This window comes from Cotesia glomerata, linkage group LG6 (genome assembly GCF_020080835.1).
Source record: "Cotesia glomerata isolate CgM1 linkage group LG6, MPM_Cglom_v2.3, whole genome shotgun sequence".
NCBI lineage: Eukaryota > Metazoa > Arthropoda > Insecta > Hymenoptera > Braconidae > Cotesia > Cotesia glomerata.
This window is the reverse complement of record NC_058163.1, coordinates 23,291,853-23,318,441: the sequence shown is the minus strand read 5'-3', so window position 1 is coordinate 23,318,441 and position 26,589 is coordinate 23,291,853. Positions and strand designations below refer to the sequence as shown.

Here is a 26,589-nt window from a genome sequence, read left to right as displayed (position 1 = left end):
CGGAAGTGATGATGTGAGTCGGACAATATGAGGGCTAGAGGAGGACTGGGAGTACACCTACGATTATATATACACTAGGACGGAGTAGGAGGTCGGACGAGACATCAAACATATCCACGTCAGCCCGTCTGCCGTCTGTGCATGCATCTTCGTTAAGTTTATGTCGACGTATACTCTGCATGCTTCTGCACAGCTCGTCATGTCGCTACCGCGATAATAATTCATTTACAGATCGCTTCTCTCTTTATATTAATTTCATTCCCATTTGTATTCTTAAATTAATTATCGTATCAATGATTAATTGAAATAAATGACTAAAAAATACCAATTTATTTATTTTAGCTTATTTAATTAAAAAAATAAAGAAAATTTTGTTTTATATGGTTTATTTATTATAAATTTTTGGAATGTACTGAAAAAAAAATTTACTTTAATTAAGAAAAAAAATTTTTGAACCAAGGAATTATTTTGGAGAGTTTCATTAAATTTATTTATTTATTATTTAATTTCAATGCCAAGGCAGTATAGCCAAATGGCAAAAATATACTAAAAGAATTACAATAAAAGTACACGTATGAATAATGAAAATATAAAATTACAAAATTTTAGATATTAAGAAATAATCGATTTTTTTAAATTTGGAATATAGTTATGATAAATACAAGAAAAGTATAAATTTGAGTATAAAAATTTAAAATTGAAAATTGAAGAGTTAAACTCAGCGGTACAAATTATAAAAGATGATAATATAAGATGATCTAGAGTAATAAACTCATGTAACAGAAATTAATCAAGACGATGAAGCTCTTCAAAGATATTTAATTGGTTCAAGATTTTAATTTTACTTTAGATAAAAAAAATTTTTTTTTAATGCAGTTTTAAATAAATTATAATTTCACTCGAGAAATTTTTTTTTTGTATTAGTGAATTTTTTATACGTCAATTATTTATTTATTTGTCGGTCATGGAGCTTAGCTTCCTGTAACCATATTTCGTACACAAATTACAAAAGTAGTTATAAGAAAAACACACTTACTTAACAGTATTTAATGTAATAAACTAATGATAGCAATCTCAAAGTATAATAACTAACGAAAATAACAATAGCAGCAATAATAGTAATTATAGGACATTTTTAACTTTATCATCAAACCGCATTTTTCAAATTTAACATTCACTCATGCTCATTGACTTGCTTTAAGTGTTGCAAAAACCGAAAACAAACATTGCGAAATTCCTTTAAAATTATAAATTCCTATAAATTACTAATTTATATAATTAAGAGAAATAAGCATAATTTTGTAATGGGTATATTTTTATTATAAAATAAGCTTCTATAGTGAAATTTAATACTATCAAAAAAACATTAACCGAGATTTTTTTCCTTTTTATGATTTCATAAACTTTTCGGGTGGTCAATTTATTCTGTCAAGTTTTTGGAAGAGTTTTAATTAGTTACAATAATTATTGTAACTATTTATTGCACACAAAAAAAAAAGTTATTTTTAGATTAGAAATTTGTTTTGAATTAATTTGTTAAATTAATTATTTAAATTAATTTTTTAAGTTAATTTTTTAAATTAATTATTTTAATTAATTTGTTAAATTAATTATTTTAATTAATTTGTTAAATTAATTATTTCAATTAATTTGTTAAATTAATTATTTTAATTAATTTGTTAAATTAATTATTTTAATTAATTAAGTTTATTAAATTAATTAATCAATTTTAAATTATTTAATTAATTTTCTTAAATTAATTAATCGTCTTAAATTAATTAATTTTATTAAATTAATTAATTGTCTTAAATTAACTTATTGTCTTAAATTAATTAATTTTATTAAATTAATTAATTGTCTTAAATTAATTAATTTTATTAAAGTAATTAATTTTCTTAAATTACTTAATTTTCTTAAATTACTTAATTTTCTTAAATTAATTAATTTCTTTAAATTAATTTTATTTTAATTTAAAATCATGTATGGGTAACACTCACATTCCATGCTTGTAAAGGTGGACCATTTAAAAAACTATCAATTATAATTATAATTTTTTTAATTAATTACAATTAATTATAATTAATTAATAATTGACCCCGTAAAAGTAATAGTATTTTTTTATCTATTTCAAAAATAACTAAATAAAAATTATTTTTTAATAATATTAAACTCTGAGTAATCATATAATTAATAAATATACTTTTTTGTTCTCTTTAGGATTGCTGAGACTCCAGCAAATTTACCAGGGGCTGAGACCAGGCAACGAATCCTTCCAAGTAGAAACAGTAAAGCGGATCCAGAACATGTCAGACGCGATTGACTTCCTGAGAAATTTAGAAGAGTTGAATCGGTGTGTCTAATTAACAATATTATTTAATTATATATAAGGATGTTAATTGATGTGAATAATGTATAGTCGTAGTACAAATGTAGAGCTGTCTGAGAGTAAAGTTTGTAAAGCCGCAATAATCAACGCAACATCGGTCACAGGTTAGCTGCTATTTCTTGAGCTGTTTCGAAGCGCCTTAGTTACCCGAGAAGCAACAGACTTTCGACTAGTCAAATTAACTTTACACAGTTATGAGGGAATCAAGGGAGAGTAATTACACTAATTGTCTTCTGGGTAAACTTGTCTTTGCACAAAACACTTTATCGTTTAAAATAAAATATCATCGAAATAGCGAATTAAAATTAATACACGGAGAAAAATTAATTATACTATTTACTATACAAAAATATTAATTCCTACTATCTGAAGTGGTAATAAAATTAATTAGTCACAAATTAATAGGTGGTATAATTGACAATTGTAATAGTTACTATTAATAATGGTAATGATTACTATGAAAAATGATAATTGTAATTATTAAAAATTATAACTACTATAATCGAAGATGGTAACTGTAACCATCTTAGATTATAAAAATTCTGAAAGAAAAAATAATATAAATTTATTTAATTAAATTCTTTATTTGCATCCATAGTTTAGTTGTGTACATTTTTTTCTTTAAAATATCAAAACAAGTAATAACACAATCGTTTAAATCCATAGATGATAAAAATTTCCAAATATTAGATCTGTTATTGATTACATCGAATGACATAATTTTTGAAAATTATGTTTTTTAAAAATTTTTTGTAAGATTTAAAATTTTTTTTTTGAAATTTCAATTTTTTTTTTAATTTTAATTTTATTGAAAATTTGGATTTTTTTGGAAATTTAAAATTTTTTTGAAAAATTTGGTGTTGAAACTTGTTTTAGACAAATATAAATTCAATTCGAATTTAATCCCGATTTTTTGTGCACTACACTGCGCTACAACTGCTTTTAGTTAATTCAGAAATGCATCCACGCTAACGCAGATTCTTAATTTTTTTAATATTTTTTACTAACTTAGTTAGTAACTATTATTATTACTGATGGTAACTACAACCATCAGGTTATATTAGGAATAACGATTTTGATAATAGTAGTAACTAGTTAAAATAATAAAGGCTATTATTACACGGAGAAAAATTAATTATACTATTTACTATACAAAAATATTAATTTCTACTATCTGAAGTGGTAATAAAATTAATTAGTCACAAATTAATAGGTGGTATAATTGACAATTGTAATAGTTACTACTAATAATGGTAATGATTACTATCAAAAATGATAATTGTAATTATTAAAAATTATAACTGCTATAATCGAAGATGGTAACTGTAACCATCTTAGATTATAAAAATTCTAAAAGAAAAAATAATATAAATTTATTTAATTAAATTCTTTATTTGCATCCATACTTTAGTTGTGTACATTTTTTTCTTTAAAATATCAAAACAAGTAATAACACAATCGTTTAAATCCATAGATGATAAAAATTTCCAAATATTAGATCTGTTATTGATTACTTTGAATGACATAATTTTTGAAAATTATGTTTTTTTTAAATTTTTTGTAAGATTTAAAATTTTTTTTTTGAAATTTCAATTTTTTTTTTAATTTTAATTTTATTGAAAATTTGGATTTTTTTTGGAAATTTCAAATTTTTTTGAAAAATTTGGCGTTGAAACTTGTTTTAGACAAATAAAAATTTAAATATAAATTCAATCCGAGTTTAATCCCGATTTTTTGTGCACTACACTGAGCTACAACTGCTTTAAGTTAATTCAGAAATGCATCCACGCTAACGCAGATTCTTAATTTTTTAAATATTTTTTACTAACTTAGATAGTAACTATTATTATTACTGATGGTAACTGCAACCATCAGGTTATATTAGGAATAACGATTTTGATAATAGTAGTAACTAGTTAAAATAATAAAAGCTATTAGTACTGATTACCATCATAATAGTAGTAGTTACCATCAGGGTGGTAACTACTACAATTCAGATGGTTTACATAATTATTTAAATAATATTTACTACCAACGAATTCAGTTAATAGATTTTACCATAACTAGATAACAAACTCTACTGTAAAATTTTCTCCGTGTAGTTTACAAAATTATGTTTTGTTTAAAATCGCTTACTACCGGTCCAAATATATATGAGGACATACTGACATGAGAGAGAATAGGAAATGAGAAGAGATAATTAATATTTAATTGTCGTGATGCATTCGGGTCTCAAAGTCCGGTATTTGCTGTACTGTGCCATCTGTTTACTCTCCACTGTGTTTAATTTCAGACATCACAGTTATTCACAGTCGAGAGTTCAGAGAGTTTATAAAATTTTCTGACAATGAAACGAGGAACAAAAAATTAATTAAAACCAGTAAAGTATGTTATAATAATGATAATAGCTGCTGGCAATTGGTATGTGCAGTTAACGTTAGCGGAGTTTAGAGCTGCCATTGAGTTACGAGCTGTCGGGTCGTAAGTGTAAGCTAGAGGGAAAGAGATGATAACCGAAGTGAGGGTAATGTAATCTGTATATCTCCAGCTCGGAATCTCTTTATACACGTGTATAAGTATAAGTACCCGTCCTGTATAGCGAGTATAGTCAGTATGGATGTAAGCTTTCTGAGCATTTGATCGCACCTAAATTTCTAGTTGAGAAGACATTAACGTTTATTCGTCTGAAGCCCTTTAACACTTTACACTCAATCAGCTACAGATCTTCCGCTGATTACTTCGTCGCAACGACTACGAGCTATTTATTATTATTATTTGTTATTATATTTTGGAAAATTATTATTTATAAATGAAAAACTGATTTAATTATTCAGTTAAGTCTTGAACGTTCAAGTTACAGTTTAAAATTGTAGGTCGAATATTAAATATTTGAATTTAAAGTTCAAAAGTGAACTAATAGAACTTAATGGTAATTTTTAAAAGTTTACCTGTATAAAAATCATCTGATATCCTGATAAGGTTCATTATGAATATCATATTTTGACATAAATATGAGATTCATATAAAAGCCATATATCAATATTTATCTGAAGCCCGTAATAAGTAAAATACTTATGTGAACGAATTTTTTTTAAGTAGATTAGTAAAATTTTTATTTTTTCTGTTAATCAGAGGAAAAGTATAATAATTGAGAAAAGCAGTATTTTAATCATGCACTATACTGTTGAACTAATAATTTGTCGTAATAATTTCGTCTTAAGATAATTATTTTTTATTTTGAAAACAATTTAAATCCTCATAAAAATTTCTTTAATTTAATTAATTTGCATTATTTCCTGTATATATTTATGACTCAATAATTTTATATCACGATTTAAAAAGGCTAACAATATCACTATGATATCATTATGATTTTATGCAGATATGACCATCACTTTAGTATGAATTAATGTTAATATCATATTTTTGTCAAGTAGATTAGTAAAATTTTTATTTTTTCTGTTAATCAGAGGAAAAGTATAATAATTGAGAAAAGCAGTATTTTTATCATGCACTATACTGTTGACCTACTTTATTTTCTTTCTTGATTTTCTTAACTTAGAAAAATATTTAGAAAACCACTATCTTGTTTTAAAAAAAATTTTTGACTGACAAAATTTTTTCGTCTTAAGATAATTATTTTTTATTTTGAAAACAATTTAAATCCTCCTAAAAATGTCTTTAATTTAATTAACGCATTATTTTCTGTATATATTTATGACTCAATAATTTTATATCACGATTTAAAAAGGCTAACAATATCACTATGATATCATTATGATTTTATGCAGATATGACCATCACTTTAGTATAAATTTATGTTAATATCATATTTTTTTTAAGTAGATTAGTAAAATTTTCATTTTTTCTGTTAATCAGAGGAAAAGTATAATAATTGAGAAAAGCAGTATTTTAATAATGCACTATACTGTTGAACTACTTTATTTTCTTTCTTGATTTTCTTAACTTAGAAGAATATTTAGAAAAATACTATCTTGGTTTAAAAAAAATTTTTGACTGACAAAATTTTTTCGTCTTAAGATAATTATTTTTTATTTTGAAAACAGTTTAAATCCTCCTAAAAATGTCTTTAATTTAATTAACTTGCATTATTTCCTGTATATATTTATGACTCAATAATTTTATATCACGATTTAAAAATGCTAACAATATCACTATGATATCATTATGATTTTATGCAGATATGACCATCACTTTATTATGAATTCATGTTAATATCATAATGATTTCATTATTAAATTACTAGAAATTTTCTTTCTCCAACAGGAAAAATAAACATTTTATAATCTAGTTAAAAAAAAAAAAATTTGTTCCCATAAATATTTTACTTATTACGGGTATCAAATGTATATTAATATGGCTTTTATATGAATCTCATATTTGTGTCAAAATATGAGATTCATTATGATATTCATAATGAATCTCATCATGATATTCATAATGAATCTCATCATGATATTAGATGATTTTTATACAGGTTAAAGTATTGTTTGTAGCTAAAATTGAAGATACAAAAAAATTATAAGAAACCTTTTTTGTAGAGAATTTAATTTTCTACAAAAAAAGTCATCAATTTGATCGTATCTACAATCCTTGATTAATAATTTTGAAAATAAACTCAAATTCCCACTGTATTGTATAACTATCAATTTTTAAATTTATTAATATTAACTTCGAAATATTATTATATAAATTTTCCAAAAAATTATTTAGAGCTAGCTTGATTCATTTTTTTTAATTTGTAAGTTAAACTGATAATTTTATTTATTGATTAATTAAATTATCATTATTATGTTTTTTAAAAATGAAAAAGTATTAACATCAATAACTTACAGATGGAGTTACAAGTACATCGTTCTCGACTGTCCGACGGACATGGCCAAGGATATAGTAGTCAGTCATGTAAGGGATATCGCCTTGGGTAAAAGAACCTATCACTACTTACTAAGCGGATTGGTAAGTTAATAAAATAATATTAAATTTTTTTATTAAATTTTTTATCAATACCATTTATTATTTATTGACTTCACTATTATTATTATTACATCCTGAAGGACCAAAATGAAGCAAAAATTTGTTTGCACTCAATAAATATTTATGAAAAATTTTTTTTACCCAAAGATAATAAAATTAGAGTAATAAATCAAATTACAGGGATCGAATCTTTAATTTTCACTCGGGGTCTCGAGGGTTGATTCTATTTCCTCGTAGACTCGAGTGTGATTACGCGTAATTTTATTAGTCTGCCAAATGTCAAGATTTTTAATATAATGACTTTATTATTTTTATTTACATTTTTATTGATATTAATTATAATTTATAATTACAAGCCACTTTAGTTGAAATAATGATAAATTGAAAATATTTATTTATTGTAATTACAGATAATGGACGATCGTTGGGAGAGCGAAGTAATTGAATACGGTGCAATTAATATAACTGGGTTCCGTATAGTAGACGCAAGTCGACGACCCGTCAAAGACTTTCTTGATAGCTGGCGCCGTCTCGATCCGATGACCTTACCTGGAGCTGGTCGTGATTCTATTTCGGTGCTTCATTCTATTTACCTTTATTTAATATTTAATATTTAATAAAAAATTTATTACACAATAAAATACACTTTTTTACAGATACAAAAATTCAAATTTTAATAACAATTTTTTTTGTCAGTTTAAAAAAAATTTCAAATAAAAAAAAAAATTCTGCTGGAAAAAAAATTTTTTTTCAGTAACAAAATTTCAATTTTTAAATTAAATTATATCTATAGCTTCGTTCTCAAGATCACTAAGTAGTACCGTCCATGTACGCTTATACTTACCACATATTTAAAAGTAAAAACAAAAGCTTTACGCCCTAGCAACCGCTTTGTTTATTAATCATTACGTTTTTTGTGCGCTTTGAATAAACATCACAAAATCTTCTTATATTGATTAAATAGTTATTTTTTGATTATTAAACATCATGTCTAAGCGTAAGGCTGAGGATAATTCCCTCTTACAATCCTTCGAAAAAAAGTTACAAAAGTATCGTGATTTAATTGATCTTGAAAAAGCTAAGGCATCAACTAAATCTCCCGTTGATAACCTCTTATCTGAGGGTAATTATTTATATTTTGTTTTATTTAATTTTTTATCATTTTTGGGTAACAATTTTCTATTTTGAATTTGTTGTACCTATTTTGACTGGGTTAAGCTTTTAAAATAGTAAAATTAGATTTTTTATAATCTGATTTTTATTTTGCATCAGGAATTTATTTATTTATTTCCTGGTCGCTTATCTTAACCTAGCTCTTATGCTCATTGCAGACTCAGATGATGACGACCGTCGTCAGAGTGTTTATTCTGACTCTGATCCTGAAACTGATTGTACACACGATCTTAAGGCGTCAGGCGAACTGCATGAGACGAAGGGTCCTGAAGTTCCCTCCCTGTCCAATTCCGTTCTCCAAATGCTGGGCAAGGATAAACGCCTTCACAAGGAAAAAACCTACAGCATTCATCCTGAATTGTCGGACTGTTGGAAAGCTATCATTTCATCAGGTTTAGATAAAAATGATAAGACGACAATTATTGATAAATATCCCAACAAGGGTAATTGTACTTTATCATCTCCTGTTTTAAACCCGGAGTTGCTGCCTCTTCTCCACAAGACGGCTAAATCTCGTGACAAATATCTATCAAATAACCAAGATTTGATTGGTCGTGGTTTAGTTTCTCTTGGTCAGGCAATTTGTAATATTTTTAATGATGAAGTTGAACCTGTCGATAAAACCCAGTTGTTACAACTTCTATGTGACTCCAGTGCTCTTTTTTGTGAGTCATTTCATCAGCTCTGTAAATCCAGACGCTCACAAATTTACCCTATTGTGGATGACAAAAGAAAATCTGTCCTTGAAGATTCTATTACTGACGATTTTCTTTTTGGTCAAGATCTTGGCAAGCGCATTAAAAATTCGGTTGCCGTGGAAAAAACAGGGTTATCTATTAAACCCCAACCTCCAAAAAAGGATTTTCCAACTACACGGACTTCTTTAAACTGGAAGGGCCCGTCTGGCCCTCGAGCAAACTTCAATCAGACGGGCTACCAGCGTCCTCCGTTTGCCAAGCCAACGTACCCAAACAAACAAAACAATCAAATTGCAACTCGATCCCGGGCTCGGAACCAAACGAATCAGGCCCAACATCCTCCAGCTTCAACTCAAAAGTAGAGGTGAGAGTTATTGCTGGTCGTTTAAAATATTTTTTACACGCTTGGTCTAGCATAACCTCTGACGCGTTTATTTTAGAAACAATTTCTGGGTATAAAATTCCTTTTTCTTCGACACCAACTCAATCTTTTATTCCCACAAATGATAATTTTTCTAATAATGATAAAATTAAAATGCAGGAAGCCATTAATGACCTTCTGTCTATTGGTGCTATTCAAGAATGTACAGAAGAAAATGGGCAATTTTTATCGGGTATTTTTCTTGTTCCTAAGAAAAATGGGAAAATGAGATTTATTCTGAATTTAAAAAATTTAAATCAATTCACTGACACTTCTCATTTTAAAATGGAAGATTTCCGTACGGTTCTCAAACTGATGTCAGAAGGATGTTTCATGGCTAGCTTTGACCTACAGGATGCTTATCTCATGATTCCAATCCATAAAAACTACTGGAAATATTTAAGATTTATTTGGAATAATCATCTCTACGAGTTTATCTGTTTACCTTTCGGTTTAAGCACTGCTCCGTGGGTTTTTACAAAAATTTGCAAGCCAATCGTTAGTTTTTTACGTTCTTTGGGCTGGTTATCAGTAGTTTATTTGGATGATTGGTTGTTAGTAGCAACTTCTGCGGCTTTATGTGCGCAAAATATTAAAGTCACGCGAGAACTTTTAGAATCTTTGGGATTTTTAATTAATGAGAAGAAAAGTAACTTCATTCCTTCTACTTCTTGTAAATTTCTCGGTTTTATTTTCAATTCAGTTAACATGACAATGGAGCTCACAGAAGAGAAAAGAATTAATCTTTATGATTTAATTTTAAAATTTAAAAATCTTTCATACTGCTCGATTAGAGAATTTTCTCAATTTGTTGGTAACATTACAGCAGCTTGTCCAGCGGTTAATTATGGTTGGCTCCATTCAAAGAAATTTGAAAGACACCGTTACCTCGAATTATTAAAATTTAATTATAATTACGATTGTGTCATGCAATTACCACTTCATTTAATCAGTGAATTTGATTGGTGGTTAAATAATATCAATTCGTCGAAAAATCCTATTAGAAATTCAAGATTCTCAAAGATTATTTTTTCTGATGCTTCATCTACTGGCTGGGGAGCTTTTTGTGAAGGTCAAGTAATTTATGGTCATTGGAATTACCATGAAAAACAATTTCATATTAATTATCTTGAGCTTTTAGCTGTTTTTAATGGTCTGAAGACTTTTGTTTTTAATTTATCTAACTGTGAAATTTTGCTCCGAGTTGATAATTCTACGGCTATCGCTTATATTAATAAAATGAGCGGTACTAAATACGAGTACCTGAATGATTTAACCTTTAAAATTTGGAGTTGGTGCGAGAGTAGGAATATTTGGCTGTTTGCGTCATACATCCCATCTAAAGAAAATGTGGACGCGGATGAAGCTTCAAGAATTAGTAATATTGATACAGAATGGGAGTTATCACTTTCTGCTTACCAAGAAATTGTTTCTCTTTTTAACAAACCGGAAATTGATTTATTTGCATCAAATCTTAATAAAAAATGCAAGAAATATTGTTCCTGGCATCGTGATCCGCTAGCGTTTTGTATTGACGCGTTCACTATTGACTGGAACAATTTTTATTTCTTTGCTTTTCCTCCTTTTTCTTTAATTTTGAAAACATTAAAGAAAATTCAAACAGACCAGGCTTGTGGTATTTTAGTAGTTCCTAATTGGTGTGGTCAGCCATGGTATCCCTTATGGCTTTCATTACTTGACTCACAGCCAATTATTTTTCAACCTGATGTTAACCTTCTACGATCTCCTTGTAGACAAGTACAACATCCTCTTGCCCAAAAGATGTCACTGATGGCTGCACGGTTATCCGCCAGGCCTTCAAGGAACGAGGTGTGACTGAGGACGCAGTTGATTTACTTATCAATTCTATTTCCCATTCAACCCTACATCAATACTCTAAACCAATCGGTGATTGGGTTATTTTTTGTTATTCAAGGAATATTAAAATTTTTAAGCCGCAAGACGAAGACATTATTCATTTTTTAACGGATAAATTTAATAATGGTGCTAATTACAGCACACTCAACACTGCTCGTTCAGCTTTATCTTTAATTTGTGTTACTGAAATTGGTAAAAATCCTTTAATTTCTCGCCTTTTAAAAGGCGCTTACAATTTAAAACCAGCTAAGCCTCGCTACGATCGAGTTTTTAGCCTAGATCCTGTGTTAGAGAAATTAGAATTATTAAGCCCTTTAAATGATCTTGATTTACCTGCTCTTACTACAAAATTAGCTGTTTTGTTGGCGTTAATTACTGCTCATCGTATTCAAACTATTGCATCTATTAAAAGGTGTAATATTTTGAAGAGAGGTAATAATTATGAAATAGAAATATCTGATAAGATTAAGACTTCTAGACGAGGTGTCTCTCAACCTCTCTTACTTTTACCAAAATTTTTACAAAATTCAAAACTTTGTATTGTTTTAACTTTAGAAAAATATTTAGAAAAAACTTCTGATTTAATTGTTAATCCAAATAAATTATTTATTACTACTGTTAAACCTTTTAAAGAAGCGTCGAAAGATACTGTAAGTAGGTGGATTCGTTCTTTTTTACAAAGCTGTGTAGGTAATGACTTTACGTCTCATAGTTTGAGACATGCATCTACCTCTACTGCTTTTAAAAAGGCGTTAACCTAGATATTATTAAAAACTTAGCTGGCTGGTCGGATAAATCAAAAGACTTTTGAGAAATTTTATAACCGACCAATTATTCCTGATAAAAATACTTTTGCTGAGACAATTTTATCATAATTGTATTTTTGTTCCTCTATGTGTGTTCATTAAAATTTAAAAAAAAAAAAAAAATGTAAACTGTTTTGAATTTAGTTCTATTTTATTTAAATTATGTTCACTGTAGCTCTGAACATCTACTTAGTGATCTTGAGAACGAAGCTATAGATATAATTGTAAGATCGAGCGAGCCTGGCGAAGCCAGGCGAAGCTCGATATTAATTATATCTATAGCTTCGTTCGAAGAGATCACTCCCTCCCTGCTTCGTTCATAATTTTATTCTTTTCCCTCCCTGCGATCTCTTCTTTATTTAATCTTAGCTAAACTATATGATTAATAAACAAAGCGGTTGCTAGGGCGTAAAGCTTTTGTTTTTACTTTTAAATATGTGGTAAGTATAAGCGTACATGGACGGTACTACTTAGTGATCTCTTCGAACGAAGCTATAGATATAATTAATATCGAGCTTCGCCTGGCTTCGCCAGGCTCGCTCGATCTTACAATTATTTTTTGTTAATAATAAAATTTTAATTTTAGAAAAAAATTTTTTTGTTGATAATAAAATTTCAATTTTAGAAAAAAAAATTTTTTTTTTTCAGTAATAAAATTTTAATTTTCAAATAAAATTATTTTTTGTTAATAATGAAATTTTAATTTTTAAATAAAATTATATTTTGTTAATAATAAAATTTTAATTTCGGAAAAAAACTATTTTTTGTTAATAATAAAATTTTAATTTTATAAAAATAACTATTTTTTGTTGACAATAAAATTTAAATTTTTAAATAAAATTATTTTTTGTTAATAATAAAATTTTAATTTTAGAAAAAAACGATTTTTTATAAATAATAAAATTTTAATTTTAGAAAAAAAATATTTTTTTGTTGATAATAAAATTTCAATTTTAGAAAAAAAAATTTTTTTTTTTTTCAGTAATAAAATTTTAATTAAAAAAAAAATTTACAGCATCTATAACGTGATTTATTATTTATAATTGTATTAATCATTTAGGCTCAAGCTGCGCTGATGTACGACGCGGTGCTGGTTCTCGTCGAGGCGTTGAATAAATTCCTGAAGAAAAAAATCGACCGCAGTAATCCAAAGCGTCCTGGAGTCCAGAGCAGTATGCAGCCCTCGAATGTGTCTAAACCGCTGGACTGCAATACAAACAACGGGTGGGTCACGCCGTGGGAACACGGGGACAAAATATCAAAATTTCTTCGCAAGGTAAATTTACAAGAATTATTATAAACAACAACAATTAATTAGATTAATAATAATTATCAGTAATTAATGTGTAAATTTATCAGATGGCTAAACTAAAAGTAATTTAGGTAGTGAGAAGTTATTACACACTGAAAATAACTAACTCGGAACAGGGTACTCGAGACATTATCGTTGGGCGCCAGATGTGCTCCCATTCCCATTCCTGTGTGTGGTGTATATACTTCCTCTGTATGGTATTCCGTGTCTTATCCAGCACGTGTCCCACCTTTGAACTCCCTCAGTCCGACCAATATCGAGCGCAACCACTGAAACTCTGGGCTGACTATTCACACTGTTTCACGATCGAATATTGCATCGGCGGTCTACTTGCGGATTGTCTTACTCTTTAATTTCCCTTTAAACAACTCTGTTTTTTGTCTTCTTTTTTTTTAGCCGTGTAATTTATTTTATACACGGAGAGAAAAATGTGGAAATCATTCCTATAATTTTAATGAAATGTTTTCCTATACCATTTTAGGAGCAATTACTAAAACTATGGGAATTGTACCCATAATTTTTGGAAAATGTTACTATAATTATGGAAATGATTCCCATAATATTATAGTTATGATGCCTAATAATATTGCGATATTTATCATTACAGCTTAAGTTATTTGTGACTTCGATGACCACTTTGAAGCATTTGAAATTATTAGTAATTTTGATAATTTTACTTATTTCCCAATAACATCATTTGAAATATGTAAAATAAGTAGATAGATAGATAGATAGATAAAAAATTTATTTGGCTCTGGAACCTAAGCTCCCTCAAAGCCATCAATATTTAAATTACATTGGTTTACATAGGTTACAAGATTACTTAACTAATTAAAGGTTTACAATTAGATTTAATTTCGAATGTTATAAAATCCAAATAGATTATTTAATATAAACAAATAACTTAATTTAAAGTCATAATAATTCTACAAGAAAAAATATTTAAATAAGATCCAAAATAAAGATTGCAATTATAAAATTCAAAAATAAAGATTGCAATAAAGAAGCAAGCATTTTTAAATTCAACCAAATTATCTACAGCCACAGTCTCAGCTGGCAGTGCATTCCAGATACGTATGCCATGAATTAAGAATGAATTATCATATATGACACAATTAGCCTGCGGTATACGAAGAAAGTCTTGTCGGGCATCACCTCTACGTAGTGCTACAGGCAAAAAGTCTAGTTTTGAGCCGAATATCTGCCGATAATTTAGTCGAATTTCCTTATAAAACAGACAAGCAATGAATTAGTCTCTTCTCGCTGCAAGCTTTAGCCAACCTAACTTTTTGAAATATGGAGTAACATGTTCATATTTTGGTACTTTATAGATAAATCTAACACATGAATTCAATTTACGCTGCATCTTTAATAATAATTTGTTTAACATCCACAGATTCGGTAGAATCTGGCGCCAAGTTCCGTTCAAATCCGTTGTAAACGGAGCGCCAGACTACCGACTGTGTTTACTGTAAGCAGAACGGTTTTTTTTAGGCTGCGAAATTTTATTTAATTCTACGGTACTTTTTTTATCCAATTTGTTTATCATAACAGTAATTCATAATTTACTTCACCGTATTAATTAATTATATTCACTTATAACAATTTATTTACTTGAAATTATTAAATTTTATCAGCACATGCTATAGCTCGCTCACAAATTTCGATCCTGACTTTTTTTTTATGGAGAAAGGTCAGCGCCACAGACTAGATAAAATAAAAATGTGTAGTAATCCTCCTATAGATAAGCAACTACAGTTAAAAAAAGTAATTCACAGCTTACATTTACGGCCGCCAGAGTGCACTGAAATTACATCTACATAAACTGTAGCTTCAAGGGGATAGTTTGCAGTAAAAAATGCAGTCAACACGAGATTTAAGTTGGTACCGATTGTAAATTTTCATTATAATTACAAAAAATACTAAAATCCGAACAAAAACAGTTTCATTGTAAAAAAAGTCGCGCCAAGTCCACGTTCATAAGACTATTAGGAAAAAAAAATTTTTTTTTTTCTTTAAAAAAAGATACAAAATAAAAAAATTAAAAAATCCAAGTAACCGATATGATTGTTTTTGATTTTCGGAAATTAAAAAAAATTTTATTGTAAATTTAAAAATTAAAAAAAAAATTTTAGAACGTACTTGGTGTGCGTCATTGTCTATTTCAATTTTTTTAAAGTCCTAGTAAATAGATTTTACGAATTTCATTAAAAGTAAAATATTTTGCAACCACGCACACTAAATACGTTCTAAAATTTTTTTTTTAATTTTTAAATTTACAATAAAATTTTTTTTAATTTTCGAAATTCATAAACAATCATATCGGTTACTTGGATTTTTTAATTTTTTTATTTTGTATCTTTTTTTAAAGAAAAAAAAAAATTTTTTTTTCCTAATAGTCTTATGAACGTGGACTTGGCGCGACTTTTTTACAGTGAAACTGTTTTTGTTCGGATATTCGTATACGCCGCACAACAATAATCAAAGAGAGGAATTATTAAAGTAGATACTAGCTTAATACGTAAAGTAATATTGTTCATATAAATAATAAAAGTCACATACCCAAAAGGTGGATTTAATAAATATTCAACGTATGTATGCACAGTAAAAAATTTTGTGTAAAATCAACACAATCCTAGTGTTAGAATCCGTCAACACAATTTTAGTGTTAATTTTCAACACAAAAAATAGTGTTGAATTTTTAACACAAATATTGTGTCAAAATTAACAGTAATTTTGTGTCAACTATATCTAACACTAAAGTTGTGTTGATTTTATACAAAATAAGTGTTAACTTACTTATTATTTGAATTTGAATATAAAGGTTAGGGAATTATTTAAAAATAAATAAATTTTTCATGGTTATTAAGAAAATTAGTTTATTTCATTTATTTAAATTTGAGTCAAGTACCAACAGTCTTCAACTTAAATATATGATTTACTCATCTTAAACTTACTTAATGCTTAATTTATTTTTTATAAATTAATAACAATAATTAGTAATCATCACAGAATTTTCGGCATCCAATTCGTGCAATTCCCAGCTTTTAATGTATGGTAAATCTAAAACATTGCTGACAAATGTCTGGCATGTTTGTTCAGTAGCGTAACCAAAACATAAACATAATATTTCGTTGTGAACTATCAGTCATCTTTATAAAAAATAAAACTAGTGTCAGAAAATATAAAATAAAAATGCAAAAGTAAAACATAAAATCAATAAATTTTTTGATATTTTTTTTTTATGAATTTCTGTCATTTTTAATAACTATTATAAATTTTATCGTTAAATAATATTTTATTTAATAAATTTATTATAGGAAACTGAGGTTAGTTGAGCATTTTATATGATTATAAATACAGTAAACTTTCACTTACTTTAATGAATATCAAATTTACTTTTTTTTATTGAAAACAACCTGGTACTTTTATCAAATATATTTAAATAAACTATTTTTCACAATATTTAACACTTTAATTTATACGCACGCGTGGTTAAATAGCTGTCCGGTAATACAATTCGTTTGGTGCGTAAACTGAAGAAAGAACGCGCTAACAACACAAACTTAGTGTTAATATTTCCCGCTTAGCACTAATTTTGTGTCATTTTATCTAGTAACACATAAAAAGTGTTGATATCGTGAAAACAACACTATTTTAATGTTAAAATTCAGGTAACACAAAAAAAATGTCAAATTAACACACAATTTTTCAACACCGACCGTTTTTGACGCAAATACACAATATTTTTTACTGTGTGTATTGTAAATAAATATACTCGATTTTTACTTGTATACCGTTTCTTTGGTTTTTACAAGGCTGAGTAGATGGTAACTGTCGCATTCAGCGAGTGCGCCACCATCCTGTCTTTATACTGTCCTGTTTTTTTTATACTACGTTTGGACCCCAGCACATCCCTTTTCACTTCTGTATTTCACTGCCATAATCAACCTTATTTTTTTTCGCACATTTATTCTCAACTTTTTATTATCACTGCGGCTGTGGACCGACTTGTGCTTTCTGTACTGCATTTACCCTATTCCTCACCCCTTTCTATCGGTTGTTGGAATAGTGGCGATGGGGAAACCACAGAGAAAACCCATGCCAGTACAGTTCGGCTACCGGAGCGACCCCCGACGGTTGGTGTTGGAACTATTCAAACAACCGTCGGGGCCCGAACCCTCGCCTCACGGCATGATGTGTGAGCGAACTAACGGGATAATGACTTAGCCCGCTCGGCCATCATTCCACTTGTATTCTAAATAAATAATTTGTTTTAAAAATAAAATGAAATTGTAAAAATAAACAATGAATTTCCATATCTACTTTGCTCCTCTAATTTTATAGAGAGAAAATATCCTTTTTATTAGAGAAACTTTAGAATTGCTACAATATTTTTCAATATTATCTAACACAATAATAACTGAGTTGGAATAAACAATTTAAGATTAAATACACACGTGAATAAAAATTATGAAAAAGAAATTTTTTCACTCTAGTGAAAGATCAATTTTTATTTAAAAAAAAAAATTTATTAGCAAAAAAATATATAATAATTACTTTATATTTTTGATGTGATTGCTTCATTATTATGAACATAAACATTTTTCTATTATTATGTGCATCATTCCCATAATATTATAGGAACCATTCCTATAATATTATAGGAACCATTCCTATAATATTATAGGAACCACTCCTATAATATATATGAACCATTCCTTTGATAGTATAGGGACCATTCCTATAATATTATAGGAACCATTCCCATAATATACCCGACTAGAAATTTCAGTGAGGCAGTGATTTGGCGCAAGTAAGGCATACCGAATTCCAAACTTGCAGTAAGTGAGGCATCCAAACCAGGCCGAAGTTTGAGATGTAACGCAGTTGCGAGGCTCAGGCTAACTTGGCTTCCTGATTAGGTTGCAGTTTGGAAACCAAATTCGCAACGAAGAATCCAAATCTAATTCTTTCTTGATTTTTAGCTTTTTTATTATCAAGCGAAAATTAAATAATAACAAATGCTTATTTTTTTATCTTCTTTTACTATTTTAAGTATAAATATTAAATTTAGGACTAAATTTTTTAAATATTTCATGAATAAAAAAAAAACAAATTCTTTGTTGCTTTTATTTAATATTATTTTTATTATTTAATTTTATTTTTTCTGTAATGTTTTTTTGTTTTTTGGAGCGTTTTTTAATGTGAATACTGAAGCTATTTTATTATTATATAGGAACGTTTCCAATAAAATATGGGTATGGTTCCCATAATGAGCATAGGATTGATACCTATAATGATCATTTTATTATAGGAACCATTCCCATAATTTTTGGAAAGGTTCCTATAAATTTCTCTCCGTGTAGATTTTAATAGGTTAATAGGTTTTAATACGTTTCTCTTTATGTTGTTGCTTTCAGGCTGAAATTGAAGGGCTCACAGGCCAGATTCGGTTCAATAATGACAGTCGGAGGCATAATTACACTCTTCATGTTGTTGAGATGACTGTCAACAGCGCGATGGTTAAGGTAATAATATTTTTTGTAAACTGCAATAAATTTAATTAGCGAAAAATAGTTTTATAGACAAAATTACTAACAAATACTTCAAAAAATTTATTTTACGTTTAATTTTTTAATTATTAATTAAATTTTAACAAATAATTTGAATTTTTGAACTTTGAAGGAAATTTAGAAAAAAAATAATTTTTTTTTCTTGTTGATAAATCTTGAAGTAAAAAAAAATAAATTATTAACATTACTCATTTTAATTAAATAAAATTAATTACTTTAAGTTAGTAAAATTAACTTTTGTTTAGAAATTTTTGGGATTTTTTAACAAATAAATTATTATAGAAAAAAATGTATTAAAAAATGCGACTTGTAGAAATTAATAAAAAAATATTGCAATTTTTTTTTTAGATATTAAAATTTATTTGTCAAATTAAACTAAAAGAAATTTTAAATTGAATTTAAAAATTTTTAAGTATACATTTTTTAATTTTTAAAGAAATTAATTTATTAATTAACAAAATTACTTACAAATAATTTATTTCACGTTTATGTTTGGAAATATTTATTAGATTCTTACAAATAATTTAAATTTTTGAACATTGAACCAAATTTAAAAAAAAAATTTTTTTTATTTCTTTGTTGATAAATTTTAAATTAAAAAAAAAATAAATTATTAACATTACTAATTTTAATTCATTAAAATTGATTTTATTAATAAAATTAATTCAATAAAATATTTTAAGTGTATAAAATTAACTTTTTTTTAGAAATTTTTTAGCAAATAAATTATTATAGAAAAAAATTTATTAAAAAATGTGACTTGTAGAAATTAATAAAAAAATATTGCAATTTTTTTTTTAGATATTAAAATTTATTTGTTAAATTAAACTAAGAAAAATTTTTAATTAAAAAAAAAATAATTTATTGTTAAAAAAAAATAATTCTATCTACTGATTTTTTTTATTAATAATAAAAATAAATTAAAGGAATTAAATTAATTAAAAATTCCCCTCTCCACAAATTATTCACCTTAAAAATTCTAATAAAATAATTAAAAGGTTGCCGAGTGGACAGACGAGGGTGGATTTCAACCAATAGCCGCTAAATACGTCCGTCTACCAACCCAAGAAATAGAGAAAAATAAAACTTACATTGTAACAACAATAGTGGTAAGTTTTGAAATAAAATAAAAATACTGTCATAAATATTAATAATTTTGATCTTAAACGGAGTCTTATTTTTTAGTGGATTTTACACTTAACTTATCTTAGATACTTGTTCTTTTGACAGTTTTTTGAACTACCTAAAGAGAAAAACACTGTACAAAGTTATTGCATTAATGAATAAATGAATAATTTAAAGTTACATAAATTTTTAAATATAATAAAGACTTTAAAAAGTATATTCAAAACTTTCAACTATTCAAATTTAATCATTAATTTATTTACTCTTGTTTCTTCAGGAGGAGCCCTATATTATGCTGAAGAAAACAGATTCCGAGAAAGTGCTTATTGGAAATGATCAATACGAAGGGTACTGTAAGGATCTCGCGGATTTAATTACTGCTGAGCTGGGGATCAAATGTAGATATTTATTTATTGTAGTAAAAAATTTTTTTACTAAATAAATTACATGAGTTTTGCTTTCAGACGAGTTGAGAATTGTTCGAGACGGTAAGTACGGTACAGAGAGCCCGGATACTCCAGGTGGTTGGGACGGAATGGTCGGCGAGCTTATCAGAAAGGTAATTTTATTATAAAAATTTTTATTAATAATTCATTGAAAAATTGCAAAAATACAAAAAAAACACAGTAAAAAATTTTTTTATTAAAATATTTAACACAAAATTTTTTTTGCCGCAAAATTTTTTACTGTGTACAGATAAGATATATTTATATGTCTAATCCTTTGAATAAAAATACATGAAAATCTTGAAGTTAGTCCTAGACCGAAACTCGCAAAAAATGGGCCACGATTTATTATCAGTAAAAAATAAGACGCTATTCAAATTTCTAGTAAAATTTTATGTATAATATATATTATTAAGACAATAAGAAAAATTTTGTCTCTAGGATAGTCATATAATAAACTTGGTTTTTTTAGTGAAAATTAGTGTCATTGCAAAGGTCTTGATTTGAATATGTGCTTTTTCAAGATTTCATATCATTCTCACCGATAGTCAATTTATGATGATAAGTAATTAGGCTGCATTCGAAAATTCTCTATCTCTATACAGAATGTCCCAGAAGTAACGGACGCCATTGTAGCATCTGATAAACAAAATAATTCTGAGACGAAAAGTCCTTAGCCATTTTTTAATCAGACGCATAGATAATTAATTATTAATTAAAATAACGTCCTTTTATGCGTTAGAGAGAGAGCACTAGTGTCAAGTCAAGTGCGTTCCAACAAAGACGCTTGCACGTGTGAATGTGTAAGTAAATATGTGTGACTACGTTAGCTATAGAAACTAGTTAGTCATACAGTTAGTTGTGTCTTTGTTTGGCACATACTTTACTGGACATTGGCGCTCTCTCTCTAACAAATAAAGAGACGTTATTTTTAATTAATAATTAATTATACATGCGGTTAATTGAAAAATGGATAAGGACTTTTCGTCTCAGAATTATTTTTTTCATCAGATGCTACAATGGCGTCCGTGACTTTTGGGACACCCTGCATACATAATTAAGAAATGACCTTGTATCTTGTAAACTATTGACATTTTTAAAGATATAAGCTCATTTCGATGTTACACTCATCAAGACCTTTCATTTGAGTACCCACATCAATTTTTCATATATTTATATATATGATATTTATATATGAATATATATTTATATATGAAAAATATATCAAAAATGCATGTGGGTACTCAAATGAAAGCTCTTGATGAGTGTAACATCGGGATGAGCTTATATCTTTAAAAACGTCAATATTTAAGAAAGTACAGTGCAATTTAACGAAAGTCATTGTTTAATAAAGTAAAATTTTATTTATTTATAGTTCACAAGTCACGGCAGTCACATAGTGACTGAAAAGTTGCTAGTTACTATTATCTATTATGCAGCACATAAATAATTTTATATTTTTCAATATTTATCCATTTATTACAGTTAAAAAAATTACTATTATTTCTATGCTCGAGTAAGAACATGTTAATTAAAAGAAAAAATTCAAGAAGCTAATAGATTAATAGGGTAATGAATGAATTAGTATACTTGACATATTCTCCCATATATGTAATAATAATATGATCAATGTATCATGTCACATAGTAGCATATATAAATGAGATTAGATCGTGGTGATAGGTAATGATTGACAAGTGCGAGTAGTTCCAGAGCTTGGGGAGGACGCGGTAGTGAAATTGGCGAGAGAATGTTAATGATTTAGTGGCGTGTGGAGAGAATCGTGATCAGATGTACCGACTAGCGCCAGTAGATAGAATCGAATAGAATGTAGTTGTTGATGTTGTAAAGTTGTAGTAGAGAGCAGAGGGTTAAATATGAATACGAAGCAGAAAGGAGGAGGAGGAGGAGAGAATGGAGAAGAGCATGAGGAAGAGGAGTTAAAGGGGTGTAAGTTCAACCCAGAGAATATGATGGGGCGAATGTTGGTTGGCTCGTCAATATAACTTTGTCTCTGTTCACTCGCGAAATAACTTTATGAGCCTTGGCTATTCCATTTAAAGCATGTGCACCGATAATGACATTATATTCATGGCGATGCCGAGACTCAGAGCAGAGAGAGGGAGAGAGAGAGTGAGAGAGAGTAACTCGGGCTCAATGAAATTACTTGGAAATACGTTGGAACTGGCTGCGTACACACGCCAGCAACCCTTCATACCCTTGAGCTATCACAACTGGTGGCCTTGTGCATGCCCTTACACCCTTCCACCCTCTCATTTCCGGGGAACTATCACCTTCTACCGCCTCACGGCTCCCGGTCCGATATATGCCACTGCGAATATTAATACCACCCTTTGAAATTTAATTAAACTTCACCATGACCTAATCTATAGCATATCTGTTGGGAGATATCGTACACGCTTTGATTATCGATAAAATATTCACCCTGTTTATTTATTCATCCTTCCATTTCCTCTGTGTTCGACTCTAACGATATTCATCTATCTATGGATATTTATCAATATTCACGCTCTGATGAGACGTATCTTCTATTAAGAGGCGGTCTCAGCTATTACAGGTTCATCAGTTTTTCTTAAATAAAGAAAATTTTAGAAAAAAACCCGATAAATTATTTAATTTTCTATTTTATAACAAAGCGATTTTTTTTTTACAACAAATCTTTTTCACTTTGATTTTTTCAGAAGTTTGAGATATTATATAGACACTAGCAACCTTGCAGTCGCTATGTGACTGCCGTGACTTGTGAACTAAAAATAAATAAAATTTTGCTTTATTAAATAATGACTTTTGTTAAATTGGACTGTACTTTCTTAACTATTGACGTTTTTAAAGATATAAGCTCATCCCGATGTTACACTCATCAAGAGCTTACATTTGAGTACCCACAAGCATTTTGATATATTTTTCATTTATACATATATATTAGGGTGTGCCAAAATGTAACTCCCGTGGAGAACCTTTTAAAATTGGAATTTTGAGTTCCGCTTTTAACAGGGGCTGCGTTTGGGCATTTTCTGATATATTTTGGTGTGAGAAAATGTATTTGATTTTCATAAAATTTTTTAACAGAAGCTTAGTTTGGGTATTTCCGGTGAAAATTCAAAATTTGGCCGAAAGTGCCCAATTAAATCTCCTGTTAAAAATCCTATAAATAATCAAATGAATTCTCTCAACCCGAAATATCTCAGGAAATGCCCAAACACAGCTGCTGTTAAAAGTGGAACTCAAAATTCCAATGTTAAAAGGTTCTCCACGGAAGTTACATTTTGGCACACCCTAATATATATAAATATGTGAAAAATTGATATGGGTACTCAAATGAAAGGTTTCAATGAGTGTAATGTCGGGATGAGCTTATAACTCTAAAAATGTCAATAGTTCACAAGATACAAGGTCTTTACTAAATAATGACTTTTGTTAAATTGCACTGTAATTTCTTAACTATTGACGTTTTTAAACATATAAGCTCATCCCGATATTACACTCATCAAGAGCTTTCATTTGAGTACCCACATGCATTTTTGATATATTTTTCATATATATATATATATAAATTGCACTGTAATTTCTTAATTATTGATGATTTTAAAGATATAAGCTCATCCCGATATTACACTCATCAAGAGCTTTCATTTGAGTACCCACATGCATTTTCATATATTCATATATATAAATATATAAAATATATGAAAAATTGATGCGGGTACTCAAATGAAAAGTCTCGATAAGTATAACATCGGGATGAGCTTATATCATTAAAAATATCAATATTCCACAAGATAGTCATTTCTTAATTATGTGTCTAGAGATAAAGCATTTTCGAATGCAGCCTAAATATTTATCATCATAAATTGACTATCGGTGAGAATGACATGAAATCTTGAAAAGGCACAAATTCAAGTGAAGACCTTTGCAATGACACTAATTTTTACTAAAAAAACCAATTTTACTACATAGCTATCCTGGAGACAAAATTTTTCTTATTTTTTAAATAATATAGATAATAATAATAGAGTTATTTTTTTTTAATAAAATAAATAGAAAAATATTGAAAATTAAATGAGAAACTAAAAAACATAAAAATATTTTTATGTTGCATAATTATTAATAATAATGATAATAAAGACGAAAAAATTTATCATTATGTATAGAATAATTTCGGGCACTTAAAATCATGTAAAAATAAAATGGTATAATTAGAGAAAGATAAATGTAATGAGTGTAATTGATTTAATTGCAGGAAGCGGACATAGCAATTGCGCCAATGACAATTACGTCTGAACGTGAACGTGTAATAGATTTCAGTAAACCATTCATGTCACTCGGCATTAGTATAATGATCAAAAAACCAATAAAGCAAAAGCCTGGAGTTTTTAGCTTTTTAAATCCACTCAGCAAAGAGATTTGGGTCTGCGTTATTTTTTCCTATATCGGAGTCTCCATTGTTCTCTTTATCGTATCTAGGCAAGTAGTATAAGTATTATTAAGTCAGACTAAATATATTCTTCTGTTTGATTTTATTTCATTCTATTTACTCAAATTCTATTGCAGGTTTTCGCCGTATGAATGGCGACTGATCCAATTGAGCTCTGGCGGAGATCCATCACTCGGTAGGGGTGATCCGAGTCTCCAACATCCTCATCAAAACCAAACCTCACTGCATTCACCGAACCCGTGCATGGCCAATGATTTTAGTATTCTCAACAGTATGTGGTTTTCTCTCGGAGCTTTTATGCAACAAGGCTGTGATATTTCTCCAAGGTAAATACGCAAAGAATAAAATTTGAAAAAAAAAAATTTATTTACACAGAAAAAAAGATTCATTTGAGCCAAGAAAATATTTTTCTTCCTAATTATTTTCTTGAGCGAAAAATTTTTTTGACACAAGAAATTACACTTATTTCAACAAAATTAATTCTTTTGATTTAAGAAATACGTATCTTGATTCAAGAAAATTTATTTAAGTCAAGAAAATTTTCTTGTTTTGAAAAAATTCAGCCGCTTGCTACAAAAAATTTAGTTCTTGATAAAAGTAAATTTTCTTGTCTTGAGAAAATTTCTCTCTTGCTCCAAAAAATTAAATATAAACATAGAAGTAAATTTTCATTAATATTTTTATTGATTAACATGTCAAATGGGAAGATCAAATAATATTGAATCATTTTTTTTCATTCAATATGTATAATTGCACGCTAAAATAATATAAAATGGGTATCAAATATTCAAGAGAAAAATTTTCTCAAGGTGAGAAAATTTTTTTCTTAACAGAAGTAGGTGGCGCTGCTTCCCTAAAGTATCTAAAAATCTTGATCAAATATAAAAATTGATTGTATCAAATATTTATGATAATTTGAATAAAGAAAAAATGACTTCCACCAAGAATAGAATTTCAAAAAAAAATTTTACTTCGGCCAACACAACTTGGGTCTTCCTTCAGGCACCTGAAAATTTTCTTGAGCCAAGAATTTTGTTCTTCAGTCAAGAAATATTTCTTTCTGTTTGAGCAAAAAAAATTTTTTTTTCACACAAGAAATTTCACTCATTCCAACAAAATTAATTATCTTGCTTTAAGAAATACATATCTTGATCCAAGAAAATTTATTTAAGTCAAGAAAATCTTCTTCTTTTGAGAAATTCAGCCTCTTGCTCCAAAAAATTTAGTTCTTGATAAAAGTAAATTTTCTTGTCTTGAGAAAATTTCTCTCTTGCTCCAAAAAATTAAATATAAAGATAGAAGTAAATTTTCATTAATA

The 26,589-nt window shown here is 27.9% G+C and overlaps 1 protein-coding gene across 3 annotated transcripts in view; it reads left to right on the top strand.

The window, feature by feature from the left end:
• Window positions 1-26,589, top strand: part of LOC123266809 (glutamate receptor 1-like) — a 276,715-nt gene that overhangs the window by 240,666 nt on the left and 9,460 nt on the right. For all 3 annotated transcript variants that reach the window (XM_044731227.1, XM_044731228.1, XM_044731229.1), the window contains exons 5-14: window positions 2,218-2,350; window positions 7,243-7,363; window positions 7,792-7,956; window positions 13,418-13,633; window positions 19,093-19,200; window positions 20,244-20,354; window positions 20,648-20,768; window positions 20,835-20,929; window positions 25,077-25,300; window positions 25,388-25,597. In XM_044731227.1, the coding sequence (XP_044587162.1) occupies window positions 2,218-2,350; window positions 7,243-7,363; window positions 7,792-7,956; window positions 13,418-13,633; window positions 19,093-19,200; window positions 20,244-20,354; window positions 20,648-20,768; window positions 20,835-20,929; window positions 25,077-25,300; window positions 25,388-25,597 (1,504 nt within the window). The remainder of the gene's footprint in view (window positions 1-2,217; window positions 2,351-7,242; window positions 7,364-7,791; window positions 7,957-13,417; window positions 13,634-19,092; window positions 19,201-20,243; window positions 20,355-20,647; window positions 20,769-20,834; window positions 20,930-25,076; window positions 25,301-25,387; window positions 25,598-26,589) is intronic.